We start from the raw sequence: 18822 nt of genomic DNA on the forward strand, positions 1-18822 counted from the left end.
GAAAAAGCAGAATTCATGAGTCCATCAATCACAGCAAGTCATCCAGGTCCTTAAGTGGCAAAGTGGAACGCGGGCCATCACATTACCACGACGCTTTTATTACTGTTGGTATGATATTTTTCTGAAACGCTGTTTGTTTTATAACCAAATTTCCTCCAGGAATCATTCAGATTTTTTAAAAATAAAATATGCTTTTTTTGAACCTCTTGGTCAGCAACAAATTTCTCCCACTATCTTTCTTGTTCTTGTGTAATGTACACTGACCTTAAAATGAGGCCTGCAGTTCTTTCCACATGGTCCTGGATTACTTGGTGACCTCCAGCATGAAATGTCGTGTGCTCTTGGGATACGTTTTGTTGGTCCTCTCTCACCACCGCTCGAGATTTGCCTCATTTGTTGCTACAGTGGTTTGCTAGAATCTGTACGCTCTTTTCAAGTGCTCTGTGGATCTTTCCAAAATGAGAAAAGTCTACTGTGGAATTTCTGACTTCCTTCAGCCTTTTGAGATGTTTTGGCTAATTTTATTTTGTTAGTTTACATTTCAGTGATTATGTGATTGAACATGTCTGGAGATAATCAAGCCTGTGAGCTTTAACCTCCTTCTCTCTTAATAAGTAAAACATGTTTGCAGATACTCACTGTTGCTTATAAAGCGACAATTTCATACACCTCTAATTTTTTTTAGTAGTTTAGAATTGTCGTTACCGCTAATAACGTGAGCGACGCAAACATAATATTTGACTTGAGTCATTTATTAAATTTGCATGTTACATTCATACACGAATCAACAGGGAAAAAATGGAATACCGAATGCAAAAACAAGCTAATGAATGAACATAATGTAAACAAAAGTTGTTTTATGGATTGAAATGTTCAGTGAGGAGTAAGCGAAGCCATCTGACAATAGCAGAAGACTTCTATTAATACCAGTGGTTTCTTTCGTCAACAATTATGTGCAATATATATATTTTTTATTGTTTTGCACAACTTTAAACAGACAAGATATTTTCCTAATTTTACCATCACTTCACTGGCTTGACTTTAATGTAATGCCACAAACATCATTTTTTATAGTTATTAATTATCTATCTTTTATTTATTAACTAATAAAGTGGACATAAAAAAAAATCAATCCTATTTGAAAAAGCAGGCCATTATTTCAAAGTGACAATGCAAAGAACACAAAAACAAAGAGACTTATTGGGGTCTATAATATCCACCAGAAAATCAGGATAAAAAAATGATGATTATTTTCCAAAGTGAAGGTAGATGTTTGCAAATGTTTTATTCGGGAAGGCTAGAAAAAAATTGTCCAACTGATTTTGTGGATGAGAGAAATATAAAAATATTTACTGATCAAAGGCTGAAATTCCCAAATTTTAATATATTTATGTTAACAAGGTATCTAAACGATAAATGGGTCATCAATAAAGTCGTTGGAAAATTTGTCAATCAATCAGTGTTTAATTGTTGCACCTCTTCTTCAATGCTATCAAAGTGTCCGTGCATCTTTGCTGTTTAAGTCAACCATTAATAAAGTCAGAATAGAATAGAATAGAATAGAATAGAATAGAATAGAATAGAATAGAATGTCTTAACTCTCCCATCACTGTCTGAGAATAGTAGGGTAAAATTTAACATAAATTGGGTAGAAAAAAAGACCAAACTATGGCAACATAATGTAAGGTAATTGTTAAATGTAATTTAACCTGGAAAAGGTGGGTCACATCAACAACAGGCTGAGCAAAAATATTGTCTTTGTAAAAGTTACTATAAAGGATAAATCGTGCCGTTGAGTACAAAACAACACGCAAAATTGTCTTTTGTAGCTCATTGTTTTGACCCAAATTTATTGGTAAAACAAAAACCTCAAAAGGGCTGGTCCATTTTTGATCCAATTTGGGTTGTTTTTTTTACCCTTTGACCAAACCGTTTTTCTAGAATGCTGATTTGACGAAATGAGAAGATGAAACTACACATCTGGTAAGTAAAACATACGCAAAGTCTTGAATAGTAGTCTAAATTGACAAGGACACAAAACCACCTGAATAATTTATGTATTAAGAAGAAAGTTTGAACCTTTAAATAACAAAACATGAATGTCAGTTTGGTAATGCCCATCATTGAATAATTCTTTCCCTTCTGTAAAAATATAAATAAACGAAAATCTAAACATCATACAAAGACCTTGAGAAAAACAAAGGTTGCGGAGGAAGAAATTTTCCCAGAAATTTTTTTGCACAAACTGGAATAGAAAACAATTATTTCCTCTTGTGTGTCTGCATGTGTGCATTCAAGTTCTGTTTGAAAGCAAACTTTTTACCACAATCTGCACAGCTGAAGGGTTTTTCCCCAGTGTGTGTCCGCATGTGTATGTTCAGGTTTCTCTTGCTCGTGAATCTTTTGATGCAAATAGAACAAGCAAAGGGTTTCTCTTCTGTGTGCCCTCGCATGTGTGCGTTCAAGCTGTGCTTGGATGTGACACTTTTGCCGCAAACTGAGCAGATGAAAGGTTTTTCTCCGGTGTGCTTCCTCATGTGTCGGACCATATATTGTTTTTGAGTGAAGCTTTCCCCACACTCAGAGCAACTAAAAGGTTTTTTTCCAGTGTGTGTCCACATGTGTACATTTAAATGCTGCTTAGAGGCAAAGGTTTTTCCACAAATTGAGCAAGCACAGCGTTTTTCTCCTGTGTGTCTTCTCATGTGTTTGAGCATATACTGTTTTTGAGTGAAGCTTTCACCACAAAGGGAACAGGTAAAAGGTTTTTCTCCCGTGTGCATTGCTGTGTGTGCATTCAGAGAGGCCTCCTGTGCGAATTGCTGCCCGCAAACTGAGCAACTAAATCGTTTTTCTGCATGCGTTTGCATGTGTTCATTCAAACTGTGCTTGTAAGAAAGGCTTTTTCCACAAATTGGGCATGTGAAAGGTTTTTCTCCTGTGTGTGTCCTCATGTGAGCGTTAAAAGTTGGCCTATAAGTAAAACTTTCTCCACAAAATGAGCAGCTGAAGGGTTTTTCTCCCGTGTGTCTCTTCATGTGTGCATTTAAAGTCTGCTTATAGGTAAATCTTTCACCACAAACAGAACAGATAAAAGGTTTTTCTCCCGTGTGTTTCCGCATGTGTGCTTTCAAACTCTTTTTATAGGAAAAACTTTCATCGCAAACCGAACAACTAACCAATGTTTCCCCCGTGTGCGTCCGCGTGTGTATATTCAAACTTCGCTTATATGAATAGCTTTCACCACAAATGGAGCAAGTGAAAGGTTTCTCTCCCGTGTGTGTGGCTGTGTGCGCAATCAAAGAGATCTTTTTAGCAAATGTTTCGCTGCAAACGGAGCAACCGTACGGTTTTTCTCCCGTGTGTGTCCTCATGTGAACCGTCATATTCTTTCGTTTTGCGAATCTTTTCCCACAAAGTGAGCAAGCGAAGCGTTTTTCTTCCGTGTGTGTCGCCATGTGCACAATCAATGAGCCCTTTTGTGCAAATGTATCGCCGCAAACTGAACAATTGAAAGTTGGTTTCTCGCCTGTGTGTGCTCTCATGTGTCTCACCATATTTGACTTGCACGCAAACATTTTATTACAAACGGAACAGCTGAAGGGCTTTTCTCCCGTGTGCGTCCTCATGTGCTCCTTTACGCTGTACTTACAAGAAAAAATTTTGCCACAGAGTGAGCAGGTCAAATGTTCTTTGCGTGCGTCTTTTGCAATGCTTCTCAAGCGTCCTTCGTCACCCTCTGCGTCTCCAACGCTCCTTGAGGGTTTGTCCATGTCACCACCATGTGAAGACACAACGAAGCGCTCCCCCGTGGGTGCTCCCTCGAGACGATCACTGCTTGGACTGTGATGATGAAGCCGCGGCCACTCAGCTGCGTTGTCCTCATCGTCTTCTTTCTTCACAACAACAACATTCAGGGACAACTCGCTGACATGGACCTCCTCCTCTTCGTCTTTAACACGGGTTGGCTGTGCAACCTCGTCTTCCTCTTTAACACAGCAGGGCTCCAGATGTCCATCTACGGGACATATGCAAAACAATCAACACGTGAGCACATGGGTCTCAAGCGTCAAAATGTAGTTGGACAAAAGAGCACAAAAAGTCCATGGGAGCTTATATCACACCAAAAAAAAAAATGGTGTGCCAATGGCGATCATCTGATTTTCATAAAAACATATATGATCAGTAAATGTCGATCAATGTATTGCAAATCACAAAAAACGATGACCCACTGCTCGTATTTTGCAGCCTGGAGAGGATTAATTTGGTTCATCAATTAAACGACAAAACAATGACAGATTAATTGCATATTATGATCCTTAGTGAGCACAAGTGATAGGAAAAATGAAGCCTCACGTTTGATATTTTTTACTCCTCTAAATGACAATCTTGCTTTAACCATTCTGTCGAAATTCCCATCGCATCAGCCTTTAATCTTTCAACCAAGAGCATCATCTTGAGGAGTAAAAATTAAGATTACAAATATCACCGAGCAATGAGCATATCTAAAACTGAAAACCGCGCAGCTCATCAATGTGATCCGAAGCGGCATTGGTGCCTCAGGCGTTTAATATGGTTAACGTTTACATAGAAGAGTATATTTCATATGAACAACGTATTATATTATAAAGATACAACTCAAGAGTGCAATGTATTGCCTCTTATGTTTGTCTGTGTTGTCGTAGTCTATAAAACGATACTTGTGTTTCGACGATGACATAAAGCAATGGATTGTCTGTTCAAGTGGCCAAACCTGGACTGTGCAGTGCACCGGGAGGCGAAAAAATGGCTTCCAATTGTCGTGCCTGTCCTTCCTTTGACTTTCTGGCTCGACAAAGTTGCTCTTCGTGCGACGTCATCACGTTCACGCAGTCCTAGGTTTCAGCAACTATGTACACAATTTCCTGAATTCCATGAGCAAGCAAATGTAAACGAACTCAATGTCGCTGCATTGTCTCACGACCGCCGATTAAAAAGCACGCAAACTTCCGCCTTCTTTTCTTCGACGGTGGTTTTTATGGAAGCGGGCAGCCATTGCGTTCGTCATTTTATGCGGCTGCCCCCTAGTGGCGCTGTTCAAAACACGAGGACGCTGACGTTTCTTTACAGTACCCAGTACTGTATACATCAGGGGTCACCAACTCCGGTCCTCGAGGGCACCTATCCAGCATTTTTTCAGTGTAACCCTCCTCCACTGCACCTGATGCAAATTATCATGATCATTTTGGTGCTCCTGCAGAGCTTCTTGATGAGCACATCCTATGAATCAGGTGCAGTGGAGGAGGGTTACACTGAAAAAATGCTGGATAGGTGCCCTCGAGGACCGGAGTTGGTGACCCCTGGTATACATATTACAAATAACGGATACAAAATATTTGACTTGTAACCGAGGCGTCTCTAGCGTGAAAGGTTGGGGGGTACAAGCAGCAAAATCTACATAATACATTATATTTCAATTCAAGAACACAATCCTCTTTTATTCATAACAACTATTACGTTTAATCTCTGCTGGCCCATTGTGCTTCTTGGAAATGTCTTGATTCTTTTTTCGTTGAAAAGCATTTTTCTGACTTAGTTGTTGTCATTTGTGATGATAATTTTGAGCTGTGACAGGGTTTTAGATAATGCATCTTGTAGGATGTTAACATAAATCAAGTGCAGCAGAGACAGTGTGTTGCCAGTATGCAACGCTGAGTGACCGTACAGCAGATTTTACTTGCAAATTCAAATCCGGCACATGAAAATGATTTGCTGAACTTACTGAAAAATGTGCTGTACACGAGCTGTGCTGCTCTCAGGTGATCACTTTTGCAAAATCTCTCCCCCCACTTGAGCAAACCACCAAGCTTCTTTCATAACGGCTGCAGTTTTCCTCCGTATCCTCGGTGTGTATACGCTTCTCTGGGGGGGCTCATATGATGTTTGTAAATCTGACTGATGATGTCAGTGCCATGAACCTCACTAACAGCAAGTGTAAAAATGGCTCCAGATGGATAAAAACATCTGGATTTTGCTGTTTGATTCATATTCCACAAAGGCGGTGTTAAATAGAATTCTGTGGCTAGACTAGTGGGACAGTATGAACATGATAGCGTAAAAGTCTTTGACTTGATGTCTCCTTTAAAGGATATTTTAATGGCACAAGCCTTTCCATTGATGCTAAACCAAAATTTTGAGATTGAGCATGTTTCAAAAACATCCAAAACACATTTAATTTCTGGATCAAATGACATTGTAAATGTAGGAAAAACGGTAGTGGTCAAAATGAAGACAAAAATAGTCGCAGTGGTAATGTTTAATGTTTTCTGCAACATTTTCTTGCATGGTAAATATATACTATGATATACTGTAAATATACACAATGTGGAGAATAGCCTACGTTCATTAATTTTAGTAGCTTTTCAGTAATTTCAGATTTTTTGCCTTTTCAACCATAATGTGAAATTTCAACCAAAAAGTGGGGTAGTTGTTGTGAATGTAAAAAAAAATATTTTTAATTGTTATGACTGGAGAAAGCAGTCAGCTATGTATTACATAATCTAAAACTACAATCTTGAACACTAAACATTTTTTCCTCGTGTGTTCTCACGTCAGACTTGCAAGAGCTTGTATCACAAACAGGGCAATGAAAGGGTTTCTCTCATGCGTGCGTCCTCATGTGTCTGGTCAAATCAGCCTTATAAGAGAAGCATTTATCACAAATAGAACATGTGAAAGGTTTTTCTCCCGTGTGTCTCTTCATGTGTGCATTTAAAGTCTGTTTATAGGTAAATCTTTCACCACAAACAGAACAAATGAAAGGTTTTTCTCCCGTGTGTTTCCGCATGTGTGCTTTCAAACTCCTTTTGTAAGAAAATCTCTCATCGCAAACCGAACAACTAACCAACGTTTCCCCCGTGTGCGTCCGCATGTGTATATTCAAACTTCGCTTATACGAATAGCTTTCATCACAAATTGAGCAGGTGAAAGGTTTCTCTCCTGTGTGTGTGGCTGTGTGTGCAATCAAAGAGATCTTTTTGGCATACCTTTCGCTGCAAATGGAGCAAGCGTAAGGTTTTTCTCCCGTATGTGTCCTCATGTGAACCGACATATTCTTTCTTTTAGCGAATCTTTTCCCACAAACTGAGCAAGCGAAGCGTTTTTCTTCCGTGTGCGTTGCCATGTGCACAATCAATGAGCCCTTCTGTGCAAATGTATCTCCGCAAACTGAACAACAGAAAGTTGGTTTCTCGCCCGTGTGTGCTCTCATGTGTCTCACCATATTTGACTTGCAAGCAAACATTTTATTACAAACGGAACAGCTGAAGGGCTTTTCTCCCGTGTGCGTCCTCATGTGTTCCTTTACGCTGTACTTACAAGAAAAAATTTTGCCACAGAGTGAGCAGGTCAAATGTTCTTTGCGTGCGTCTTTTTCAATGCTTCCCAAGCGTCCTTCGTCAACTTCTGCGTCTCCAGTGCTCCTCGAGGGTTTGTCCATGTCACCAACATGTGACGGCGGAACTAAGCGTTCCCCAGTGGGTGCTCCCTCCAGATGATCACCGCTTGGACTACGACAATGAAGTTGCGGCCATTCGGCTGCGTCATCCTCATTATCTTCTTTCTTCACAACAACAACATTGAGGGACAACTCGCTGACATCGACCTGCTCCTCCTCTTCTTTAACGCGGGGTGGCTGCACATCCTCATCTTCCTCTTTAATGCGGTGGGGCTCCGGATACCCGTCTACGGGACATACGCAAAACAAACAAGATGTGAGCACATGAGTCTCAAGCGTCAAAATCTAGTTGGACAAAAGAACGCAAAAAATCCTTGACATCTATTGGCTGGGAGCTTACATCACAACAACAAAAATGGTGTGCCAGTGGGGATCATCTGATTTTCATAAAAAAAGATGTGATCGGTAAATGTCGATCATATTGCCAACCACAATAAACTATAACCCACTGCTTGTATTTTGCAGCCTGGTGATGTTTCTTTTTTTTAATTTGGGCTCATCAATGAATCAAAAAACAAATTATAGGGAAAATGAAGTCTCATGGACCAGCTTTCATATTTTTTTGCTCCTCTAAACGGAACTCTTGCTTTATAGATTCAGATGAGATTTGACAAATTCCCATTGCATCAGCCTTTATCTTTCAACCAAGAGCAGCATCTCGAGGAGGAAAAAATAACAGGACGAATATCACTGAGAAATTACCATGTCTAAAACTGAAAAACACGCAGCGAATCAATGTGATTCGAATCGGCATTAGGTGACTCAAGCGTTTAATATGGTTGACGTTTACATAGAAAAGTATATTTCATATGAATAACGTATTATATTATAAAGTTCAAGTGGCCAAGCCTGGACTGTGCAGTAGTGCACTGGGGGGCGAGAAAATGGTTTCCAATTGTCGTGCCTGACCTTCCTTCGCCTCTCTCGCTCGACAAAGTTGCTCCTCGTGCGACGTCATCACATTCAGACACTCCAAGTGTTTCGCAATATTTAATCAATAGTGTGAATCCCAAGAGCAAGCAAAAGTAAACGAAATCAATGTCGCTGCTTTGTTTCACGACCGTCGATTAAAAAGCACGCAAACTTCCGCCTTCATTTCTTCGACGGTGGTTTTACGGGAGCGGGCAGCCATTGGATTCGTGATTGTGCGGCTGCCCCCTAGAGGCTCTAATCATCACAAGAGGACGCTGACGTTTCGAGACAATACCCAGAAAAAAAAGAAAAAAAATCTTGAACACTAAACATTTTTTTCCACGTGTGTCCTCACGTGTCTGTTCAAGCCAGACTTGCAAAAAAAAAAGCTTTAATTACAAACAGGGCAAGGATAGGGTTTTCTTGTGTGCGTCCTCATGTGTCTGGTCAAATCGTACTTAAAAGAGAAGCTTTTACCACAAACGGAGCATGTGAAAGGTTTTTCTCCAGTGTGTTTTCTCATGTGAAGCAAGGTTTTGTCACAAACTGAGCAACTGAAAGTTTTTTCTCCCGTATGCATTCTCATGTGTACAGTCCAATTTTCCTCTCTAGTGAAACATTTACCGCAAACTTGACAGCGAAAAGACTTTCTCCCGTGTTTTTTCATATGTACGTTCAAATTGTACCTATAAGAGTAAATTTCACCACAAAGTGAACACAAAAACGGGTTTTCTCCTGTGTGTTTCTGCATGTGTATTTTCAGAGTACTCTCATAAGGAAATCCTTGACGACACACTGGGCTGTGCAAACATTCGTTAGGAAGATGAGGCCTTCTGCATATTTGAGAAGTGGGCTTGTTATGAGTCGACTCATTTTCAGTGCCGCCATTTGTGTCCCCGGTATCTTGAATATCATCGTCGTGTGATCGCGGAACCATCGGCTGGTCTGCTGGTGATCCTCGGTACCGGTCTTCGTTTAGACCGTGACGATGAAGCCGTGACCACTCAGGTGCTTGGTCTTCATCAGTATCGCCCTCCACCGGAACAACAGCCAACGAAAACTTGCTGATGTCAGCCTCCTCCTTTTCTTCTTTAACGGGTGGTGGCTGTGCATCCTCCTCTTCCTTTTTAACTCGCAGCGATTGCTGTTGATTCAAATTGGAACTCCTGCAAAACGGGTGCGAAGCAAATTCTTCTCATTGACCAATCATATGCCGAAGTGCCTGCGAGACACAAGCAACAACAATTTAGTTTGGAGTAATATTGTTAACATGGAGAAAATTGAGTAAACATAATTCTTGGTCAACTGGTTAAGGTCTTATAAAATTTCACTGCATCGAATAGGCTTTTTCCTTATGTACTTGTTTAGCTTACCTTACAGGGTGGTAAACGCCCAAGTTATTGTTAATTAAATCAATTATTCTATATTACTGGTTCGGAATGACAAGGCTGTCTTTTCAAGCGAGAAGCAAAAAACAGTGCCGTGGTGCTAAAAGAAACTTCAGAGTTATCAGGAAAACTGGAAAGTGATCGTCATAATCATAATATATAGTTGAGGCATGCAATTAAGATTTTGCGACAATTTCATGACACGTGTAAAACAGTATAGCAAAAAATTATGTCTGAAAAGTGGACTTAATAATAATAGGATGCAAAAAAATGACAGGACAACAATCTGAAACAAATTTCTATTACTATATAACAACTACACTGAAAAAAACGGCGTGTTGAATTTACACAATTGTATTTCATCATGTTGCTCCACACAATAAAATAATCTGGATCCATTTTAAGTACATTGTACTTTTAAAAAATATGTGAAAAAGACAATATTAAATGCCATCAAACACTTTAATTTCTTAATGACAAACATTCAAAACCAAGTAATGTTTTTTTTCTAGCTATATGGGTACTTTACACACATTTTTTTTGTAAATTGGTTTCTGATCTGAAACATATTGTAAACATGTATGTATTTAGAGCTATACAATGGCGGAGTACACAGGTGCAGTGGCGTCCAATACACCCTAAAAATGGCTGTTACTAAGCCACTTTTGAAAAAGAATAATACAGGAGAGAAACTAATGAATCATATGCCTACTGTATATCAAATCATTTTTTAAAGAAATGGTTCAAAAGCTAGATTGTTGTCGTTTTAGAGTGAACAGCTGCTTTGCATTTTCTGGTCTTTTAGAAACCATCACAGCACTGTGAACACTCTAGTCAAAGTGTTTTAGAAATGATAGCCGCTTTGACACAATTCATAAGAGAAACTGTGTCTTAGTCTTACTAGAACTCAGTGAAGCATCACTGACCAATTGTAAGATGAGGCAGGGACTCTCTGGCACTGATTTTGATTTTTGTTTCGGCTAACGTGTTATGAATATTTAACTAAGGCCGGGATGCTATTGGATCTATTGCACAGGGATCAATTGCTAAGGACACAGAAAATCTCAACAGGCCAAAATTACATATGGAGTACCCCAAGGTTCCATTTTGGGCATTCTTTTGTTGAACATTTACAATCTTCGACTTGCTCAGATACTAGAAAAACAATAAAAGAAATGATTTTGACCATAGACTGTTGAAATAACATCTATTTTCACTTACAAGGACTTCATATTTGTTCAATGATTGCATTGTATTTTCTTTTATCTTGGTCTGAAAACGCTCTTGCACATCCGTGCGCACAAAAACTCAAACTTTGCTTTAAAAAAAAAAAAAAAAAAAAACTTTCCAACTGACTAAGCAGTTACATTTTGATCTCGCCAGTGTGTTTGCGCATGTGTGCAATCAAGCCATGCTTATAAGAAAAACTTTTACCACAAACAGAACATGTGAAAAGCTTTTGTCCTGTGTGTTTTGCTGTGTGTGCAATCCAAGTGATCTTCTGAACAAATTTATCACCGCAGATCGCACAACTAAAAGGTTTATCTCCAGTGTGTTTCCACATGTGTACGTTCAAATTTGGCCTTGTTATAAAACTTTCCCCGCAAACTGAGCAACTATAGGGTTTCTCTCCCGTGTGTGTCCTTATGTGTCTTTCCAAACCTGACTTAGATGAGAAACTTTTATCACAAGTGGAGCATGCGAAAGGTTTTTCTCTTTTGTGTGTTCTCATGTGTGTTTCCAAACTGGACTCCTGAGTAAATATTAGACCACAAACTGAGCATTTCAAGTTATTTTCTTCCTTGTGTGTTCTCATGTGTGCGGTCCAATTTTCCTTTTGGTGAAAAAAACGACCGCAAACTACACAACTGAAAACTTTTTCTGCCTTGTGTTTTTTCATGTGCGCGTTCAAATTGTACCTATAAGAGTAGCGTTTACCACAAAAAGAACACGAAAAGGGTTTTACGCCTGTGTGCTTCTGCGTGTGGATTTTCAAATTACTCTCATATGGAAATCCTTGACCACAGATGGAGCAGCAGAAACGTTCTTTATGACTTTTCCCACGTGTTTGAGAAGTTTGCTCGTAATGAGTCATCTCGTTTCCCCCCTCATCGCCTGTGTCGATTGTATCTTGCATCATGTCGTCAACATCGAAGAGCTGGTCTGCTGGCGGGCCTCCGCAGCGGTCTTCACTCGTACCGGGATGATGTAGCCGCGTCGGCTCGGCCGCTTTGTAGTCGTCGTCGTTGCCCTCCGCAGAAACACTGCTGAGAGAAAACTTGCTGAGGTCAGCCTCTTGTTCTCCTTCTTTCAAGTGTGGAAGCTGTGGATCTTTCTCTTCCTCCTTAAAGTGTGGGGACGCAGGATCCGTCACTTCCTCTTTAACATAGTGGGCCTGTGGATGCTCCAAACTGGAGCTTCCCCACCACGGATGAGGCACAAATTCTTCTTGATGCTGCCAAACGTCTTCAAGACACAAGTAGCAAAAAAAGGGATTAGTTCAAATGCGGTTACAAATGTGTTAAAACTCGGGGGCGGCTTGGTGATGTCCGCCTCACAGGGACCCAAGTTCAAATCCACCTGGCTCTGGCTTTCCTGTGTGGAGTTTGGATGTTCTCCCAAAGCCCGCGTGGGTTCTTTTGAGCACTCCGGTTTAATCACGTACACCACCAAAACAGGCATGGCAGGTGTATTGGACATACTAATTTGACCTTAGGTGTGATTGGGTGTGAGAATGGTTGTTGGTCTCTGTGTGCCCTGCGATTGGCTGGCAACCAGTTCAAGGTGTCCCCCATCTACAGCCCGAAGCCAGCTGGGATGGGCACCAGCAAACGTGCGACCCTTGTGAGGATAAGCGGCTCTAGAAATTGGATTGATGTTTAAACTCGGTCGTGAGTTTGGACATCACCGATTTTTTACAATATATTTACTTTATTTTAAAAATAATTGTCACATTTATTGTGTCAACATCTTGAGACCAGTTTGATAGGTGTTGAACTCCAGTCCTCGAGGGCCTCGGAACTTACTATCCATCCATCCATTTTCTAAAAATGACACTGATCATTTGCATCAGGTAAGGAGAGAAAACCGTCAAACCGAGGACTGCAGTTCGACACCTGTGAAAGACACTGAAAATGTCTATATAGGTACTATATGTTACATTTTATTCATAGAAATCTACTCAAGTGTTTGCATTCTCAAATGCACAATTCTCCAAAATAGCGTGGAAATCGTTGTATCATCACAAATAAGTTATATTTACAAACCTTGGCTGTGCATCGTCGTCGTTTGAGTGTTGCGAACATCTTCCAGTTGTCGTCGTTGACGCTCGTTCTCCCCTCTCGCCCGACAAAGTTGCTCCTCATAAGATGCGATTGTTTTCTCAAAAAGTCCAAAGATTTCGTCGGCGGCCGCAATGAGTCGCTCCCTCACTAACTCCTTCAACATTTTGATGTCTTTACTTTCAATTTCACTTCGTCGCTTCGAGTATTTAATCGGTATGCTACTTGCGTACGACTTCCGCAAATTACTTCTTTGATGGTATTTTTGGGATCCTTTGTGGTTCATGGGGGTTGTTTGCTGCCATCCTGTGGACATTTTGACAACTTGAACAAGTGTTTGTTTATTAACGTACCTTACGGCGCATTACTTGACTTTGCTCATGACTCCATTTATTTTGAGGAGTGCACTATACAAGAGAACCTTTACTCCTTCTTTGGAAGAACACGCCGTGATGAAACCATACCATGATGTACCAGGGCAGCTGTCAACAGTTGTTCAAAATTGTCATCTTGGACGGATCAAAATGATCTAGATTTTTAGTTATCCAGGATGAGGTAATAACTCGTATTTACGGTTTTTCAAAGCATCATCAGATTGGATCACTTTGTTGCAGACTTGTTTTTTAAATGACATTATCAGTACGCTAAAAACGGTACTAGAAAGCACAATGCAAGCTACTAGCAAAGTGTTTATTTTGAGACAAAAACATAACCCATTTGCATTTACAATTTTGTTTATGAACAGTTATTTGAGACAAAACAAATATACAGTACAGAAAACACATACATGGTGTCTTTAAAAACGTGAAATACCCGACTGCTAAAATGAAAAAAATATTTGAACTTAATTCACAATGAACGACAGAAAAATGAGTATAACCATTTTTGGTTGCTACTGAAATCTGTTTGGGGGTCTATTTAATGGGTACGAGATAATTATTTTATTTTTTTCTTTAGTTAAGTGAAAGGCTCCATTGTTAGCCTATGCAAGGAAATACATTAACATTTGCAGTAGCAACACTGGTGCAAGCAACTTTTTCAGCTGGTTGCACTGCACAGGATTTGGTCGCTCCCTTTATTTTGGACAGAATGTCCATATTTACAGATGTATAGCTGTCTAAGTTTCATAAGACAAAGATTGACAGTAACTTAAAATATATTTGCAATATATTTTTCCATTACGAGAGCTGTGTTCAAGAAGCAGATTACATTGAAAAACAGACTTTGGTGTGGACATTATTGATTTTCCTAACAACATTCTTTGCACCATTAATACATACATGTAGTCGAGCCACGTGTCACGAATTTTTATTTATTATTCTTATTTTTTTTAACAGCTTCCTTGTGAAGTTAGTCACATTTGTGGACATATTGGTCGCAGTTCCGAGCACAATTATGCCTACTCCATCTTTATCACTGAACAAATTAAGTGCAAAATATAACCTAAAGTATATATTCATAAATAATCCAAATTGATTATTTAACCAAATTTTAAATGTTTTTACATTTTCTCCCTAAATTATATTTTGAAATCATACTACTTGTTGAGATCAGGAGAATTAAGATAAAAAAAAAAAAACAGCTATCCAGATCATGCCGGAATATTTCAAAAAACAAACAAACAAACACAGTTTTGATCCAGATTCGAACTAGTATTGCATTGCATGATTTGATCTGATTTGAAAATACTTTGTTCCGTTTTGGACAACCCATTTTCAAGATTTGAGTCAACAAGATATGCAAAGTTCATCTCCAGCAGAGGATTACTTTCAAACATTTACTCTGTGTGGTGTATCCGCTTGTGCGCAGTCAAATTAGCCCGCTGAGCATATCTTTCACCACACAAAGAACAACGAAAAGGTTTTTCTCCTGTGTGCGTTCTCATGTGCGTTACCACGCAGGACTTGAAAGAGAATGTTTTGTCACACAACGAGCAACCATAAGGTTTTTCTCCGGAATGTGTCCTCATATGAGATACCATGTTTGGTTTTAGAATGAATCTTTTTCCACAAACTGAACAACGGTAGGGTTTTTCTCCTGTGTGTATTCTCATGTGTGCTACCATGCTTGAATTTTGAGTGAATGTTTTACCACAGACGGAGCAAATGAAAGGTTTTTCTCCAGTGTGTGTTCTCATGTGTGCCACCAAACTTTCCTTGTGAGAGAACCTTTTCTCGCACAGTGAGCAATCGAAAGGTTTTTCTCCGGTGTGCGTTCTCATGTGTCGAACCATGTCCGACTTATTTGTGAATCCTTTGCCACAGATGGAGCAAATGTATGGTTTTTCTCCCGTGTGTGTTCGCATATGTCTTATCAGAGGTCCGTTTTGAGCAAATGATTTACCACAAATTGAGCAGCTGCCACCCGCCTTCTTGTCGGAGGATTTCAACATTTTGTCCACACTTTTGCAGCCCGCGTCGTTCACATCTTCCATATCATCGCTGTCTGACAGTGGTGCTAAGACTTTGTCAGGTGGTGGTCTCCCACAGCGGCGATGAAGTCGAGCCAACTCAGGTGCGTTGTCGTCGTTGCTCTGCACGGAGACAACGATTAGTGGCAACTTGCTGACAGCAATCTCATCCTCTTCTTTCTTGACGTGAGGGAGCTTTGGATCATCTTCTTTATCTCTAATGAGATGGTTGACTGGACCTTTTTTTTCTTCTTTGATGTGGTGGGGCGGCTTCACACAGGAGTTCCCCACTTGCCGCTGAGGGGTAGGTTCTTCCTGATGACCGATCAGCTGCTGGACATCTGTAGAACACAAGCAACACAAAATATTTGTGACCTGAGTCACAGATGTAAATACCAAGAAAAGCGGGAATTCTGAATATTTGTCTCACATTCATCTTTTTATCAGAAACTGTCCCTATACAACACAACAAAGGGATTGACCTTGCTGTTTCAATTCTTTTGGATGGAACTGTACATGCCTCTGAAAATTACAGTTTACAGCAAATGTATTGAATTTGTAGGACCAATTACAATTTTTATAGAACGTATTATATAATTTCCTTATTTTTAAAAAATGGTCATGGAAAAACATGCAAGATTACGGTTATAACGTCCAGACTATCTCGTATTACTCAAATTTTTTGTGCCCTGGAAAAAACTGCAAGATCTAAAATTTCATTCTAATACCTTACATTTTTCTTAGTTTTTTTAAAATACTTTTTTTTTATTATTACCTCTACAATGGCAACTGTTGTTTCCAACGCTTCTTTCAATGAAATAAAATTGTCTTGGCATATAATTTTATTTCAGAAAGCGTACAGATTTCAAAAATAAAACTATTAAGTCATGTTAAAGCAGTTCTCTAAAAAAATACTACTCGCAATCTTGTATAATAATAATTTCTATAATTGGGTGATTAAAAAACGGTTAAATGCTATTTATCACTTTAATATATATTCGTTATTAGGACATCTGTAAAGTATTTTACACGGCAGTAATACATTGTCTGACTACATTTTGAATGAGAGGTGAAATGTGTTTCCGTAGAACATTTAAAAGATAACCATGACCATGACACAAGGAGAAAACAGGAAAAAGAAAACAAGTTCAATTAAAAAAAAAAAAAAAAACATAATGCGCTGAAATGAAAAAAGGTCAACGAGCCTCCAAACAGACCTTCTTGTTTGTGCAGCATCGTCTGAACATCTTCCAAATGTGGTCGCCACTCGGTCTCTTTCCTCAAGCGACAAACTTGCTCCTCGCGGAACGCCATCGTTCATTCTGAAATCCAGCCTTTGTTTTTCTTTTCAACTTTTTTTTATCTTATGTCGGCGTTTTGCCACAAGACGACGTCGTTCCTCTTCGCCACAACAAACGTTCTGCTTCCTTCCATTCAATTACGTATTCGGGGTTTGTGACATCGAGGTTTTAAGGCGCATTAGCGCCATCTACTGTGTCGGAGTGTAAGTCAGCGGATGTAATTGCGTAAAGAAAAAAATCATTTTATTTTACAGGGTTTTTTTGAGTACCCAAACTGTCCAAAAAGAGTAGGGAATGTAAGTGAGTAATTATTCTTTTTCGTTAATTCATTTTTTTTCAATACTGTACTACTATTTATTTCTACAAAAGGGTTCGAATTGTATTGAAAGGATCTACGTGAAAAAAAACGTTGATGGAAAATGCGATTGTGATTAATTTCGGAAAAATTTACGATTTGTAATTTGTGATTGGTTTGTATAAAGGGGGCAGGGCAATACTCCCTGTGCAGTCGACCAGTCAAGTGTGTTTGTGTTGCTTGTGTTCTGCAGACGTCCAGCAGCTGCTTGGTCATCAGGGAAAACTTTCCCCTCTGCTGGAGCGGAGGACTTTCATCGTGAAGTACGAGGATCTGCAGCCCCCTAAAATTAAAGAGGAAGAGGGAAACGCAGTTAATGCCAGTGAATCACAGTTGTCTGTCATGTCTGTGAAGCTTGAAGATGAACCATCCAATTGTTCTCAGCTTCCTCATGACACTCCAAGTGGTGATGGCTCTGGAGGACTGCAACCACTAGACAAATTTTTGGCTCCACTATCAGAGAGTGACAACTTGGAAGAACATTTGCAAAACGATGCAGACGTTGATGGTGACAACAAACTGTCTCAATGCTCCAAAAGGAAAACGCCTCTTAGCAAACGTACAACTTCACAAACACATAAAAAAGATGGTGCCTGCTCATTATTGGACAATATGGTAAAGCACACACAAGAAAGAACCTTTAGTTGCTCAATTTGCCATCAATGGTTCACACGACATTCAAATTTGGTCTCTACATACGAGAATGCACACTGAAGAAAAACTCTTTAGTTCCTCAACTTGTGGTGAAAACGCTCAAAAATTCTTTCAGTTGCTCTACTTGTGGTAAAGTATTCTCTAAAAAGAGATCTTTGAGGTCATGATACTACACACAGAGAATCCTTTTTTTGCGCAATTTGCAAGAGAACCTTCTTACTAAAAGAGATACTGCTAACACACTTAAGAAAACACACACAAAAAACCCACTTTAGTTGCTCGGTTTGTGGTAAAGAATTCTTTTCTCGTTCTCGTATGCTTATTGAAGGAATGTAGTTTTTAGCAGGTTGATTGGCAATAAAAATTCAGAGTAGCAACTTTCTGCGGAGCCGGCCCGGGAGGTCAACACCTGGTGCGATCATTTGTCTTTGTGATGCAGTCAGTAAAACAGGGACTTACTGGCGGCAATAACAAAAGAGGGGCACCACAAAAGATAGGAGTGGGGGTAAAGTCCTCCAGAATGCATTGTTGGATGATCGACCTCGAATACACAGAGGTGATTGGCGTCCACAGGTCTGGGACGGTGGGGACACACACAAACACCCATGCACACACACACACACCTACGGGCGCAAACAATAACATACTGAAATATCGTACCATATGAGAGAGGAGTTAAAAGATTGGATGAATGTAACAATAAAAGTAAGGGCTATATAATGGTGCAAAAAAAAAGAACGTTCTAATGTGTATTTGAGTATGTTCAAAAGCATCTGCACAGTTGCTGAAACGTCTGGACTGGAATCCTCCAACCGAAAGGGGGCAGCAGAGGACAGGAAACAACCCAACATGATGAATGGACCAGCGACAACCCCCATTCGGTGGACCGGCAAATATAAAATAGGGCGGCGGATGAGGAACCGGCATCATTCTCACCATGACACGGGAATGATCCAGAGATCTCTGTTTTGGACAATTGGCTTGTAAATTGCATTAGACAATTTGGTAATAATAAATCTTCGAAGT

General features: G+C 39.7%; 4 protein-coding genes across 4 annotated transcripts; all 4 read right to left on the bottom strand.

Moving 5' to 3' along the window:
* Positions 1 to 731: 731 nt before the first annotated feature.
* LOC148429084 (uncharacterized) lies at positions 732 to 4980 on the bottom strand. The gene is made up of 2 exons (XM_088410156.1): positions 4754 to 4980; positions 732 to 4018 (listed from the first exon to the last, which is right to left on the bottom strand). Exons 1-2 carry the CDS (start codon positions 4857 to 4859, stop codon positions 2262 to 2264), a joined length of 1863 nt encoding a protein of 620 aa, XP_088266282.1. The 5' UTR covers positions 4860 to 4980; the 3' UTR covers positions 732 to 2261.
* A 1299-nt stretch (positions 4981 to 6279) lies between these two features.
* On the bottom strand, positions 6280 to 8753 carry LOC148429085 (uncharacterized). The gene is made up of 2 exons (XM_088410365.1): positions 8405 to 8753; positions 6280 to 7722 (listed from the first exon to the last, which is right to left on the bottom strand). The coding sequence occupies exons 1-2, from the start codon at positions 8451 to 8453 to the stop codon at positions 6641 to 6643; spliced, it is 1131 nt and encodes a 376-aa protein (XP_088266491.1). The 5' UTR covers positions 8454 to 8753; the 3' UTR covers positions 6280 to 6640.
* Positions 8754 to 11120: 2367 nt separating this feature from the next.
* On the bottom strand, positions 11121 to 13303 carry LOC148429086 (uncharacterized). The gene is made up of 2 exons (XM_088410312.1): positions 13062 to 13303; positions 11121 to 12261 (listed from the first exon to the last, which is right to left on the bottom strand). The coding sequence occupies exons 1-2, from the start codon at positions 13240 to 13242 to the stop codon at positions 11159 to 11161; spliced, it is 1284 nt and encodes a 427-aa protein (XP_088266438.1). The 5' UTR covers positions 13243 to 13303; the 3' UTR covers positions 11121 to 11158.
* A 444-nt stretch (positions 13304 to 13747) lies between these two features.
* LOC148429087 (uncharacterized) lies at positions 13748 to 16912 on the bottom strand. Its single transcript, XM_088410414.1, has 2 exons — positions 16704 to 16912; positions 13748 to 15827 (listed from the first exon to the last, which is right to left on the bottom strand). Exons 1-2 carry the CDS (start codon positions 16798 to 16800, stop codon positions 14854 to 14856), a joined length of 1071 nt encoding a protein of 356 aa, XP_088266540.1. The 5' UTR covers positions 16801 to 16912; the 3' UTR covers positions 13748 to 14853.
* Between the last annotated feature and the right edge of the window lie 1910 nt (positions 16913 to 18822).

The sequence above is a fragment of the Hippichthys cyanospilos genome, chromosome 1 (assembly GCF_059441005.1).
Source record: "Hippichthys cyanospilos isolate Australia breed blue-spotted pipefish chromosome 1, RoL_Hcya_1.0, whole genome shotgun sequence".
Lineage (NCBI taxonomy): Eukaryota > Metazoa > Chordata > Actinopteri > Syngnathiformes > Syngnathidae > Hippichthys > Hippichthys cyanospilos.

What these genes read in the sequence shown, in the direction of transcription:
- LOC148429084 (XM_088410156.1), bottom strand. Translation starts at nt 4,859, where the DNA reads ATGACGTCGCACGAAGAGCAACTTTGTCGAGCCAGAAAGTCAAAGGAA. An exon ending in CGGTGCACTGCACAGTCCAG is followed by an intron (nt 4,019 to 4,753) that starts GTTTGGCCACTT and finishes TATGTCCCGTAG; the next exon opens with ATGGACATCTGGAGCCCTGC.
- LOC148429085 (XM_088410365.1), bottom strand. Translation starts at nt 8,453, where the DNA reads ATGACGTCGCACGAGGAGCAACTTTGTCGAGCGAGAGAGGCGAAGGAA. An exon ending in AGCGAGAGAGGCGAAGGAAG is followed by an intron (nt 7,723 to 8,404) that starts GTCAGGCACGAC and finishes TATGTCCCGTAG; the next exon opens with ACGGGTATCCGGAGCCCCAC.
- LOC148429086 (XM_088410312.1), bottom strand. Translation starts at nt 13,242, where the DNA reads ATGTTGAAGGAGTTAGTGAGGGAGCGACTCATTGCGGCCGCCGACGAA. An exon ending in GACGACGATGCACAGCCAAG is followed by an intron (nt 12,262 to 13,061) that starts GTTTGTAAATAT and finishes TGTGTCTTGAAG; the next exon opens with ACGTTTGGCAGCATCAAGAA.
- LOC148429087 (XM_088410414.1), bottom strand. Translation starts at nt 16,800, where the DNA reads ATGGCGTTCCGCGAGGAGCAAGTTTGTCGCTTGAGGAAAGAGACCGAG. An exon ending in GATGCTGCACAAACAAGAAG is followed by an intron (nt 15,828 to 16,703) that starts GTCTGTTTGGAG and finishes TGTGTTCTACAG; the next exon opens with ATGTCCAGCAGCTGATCGGT.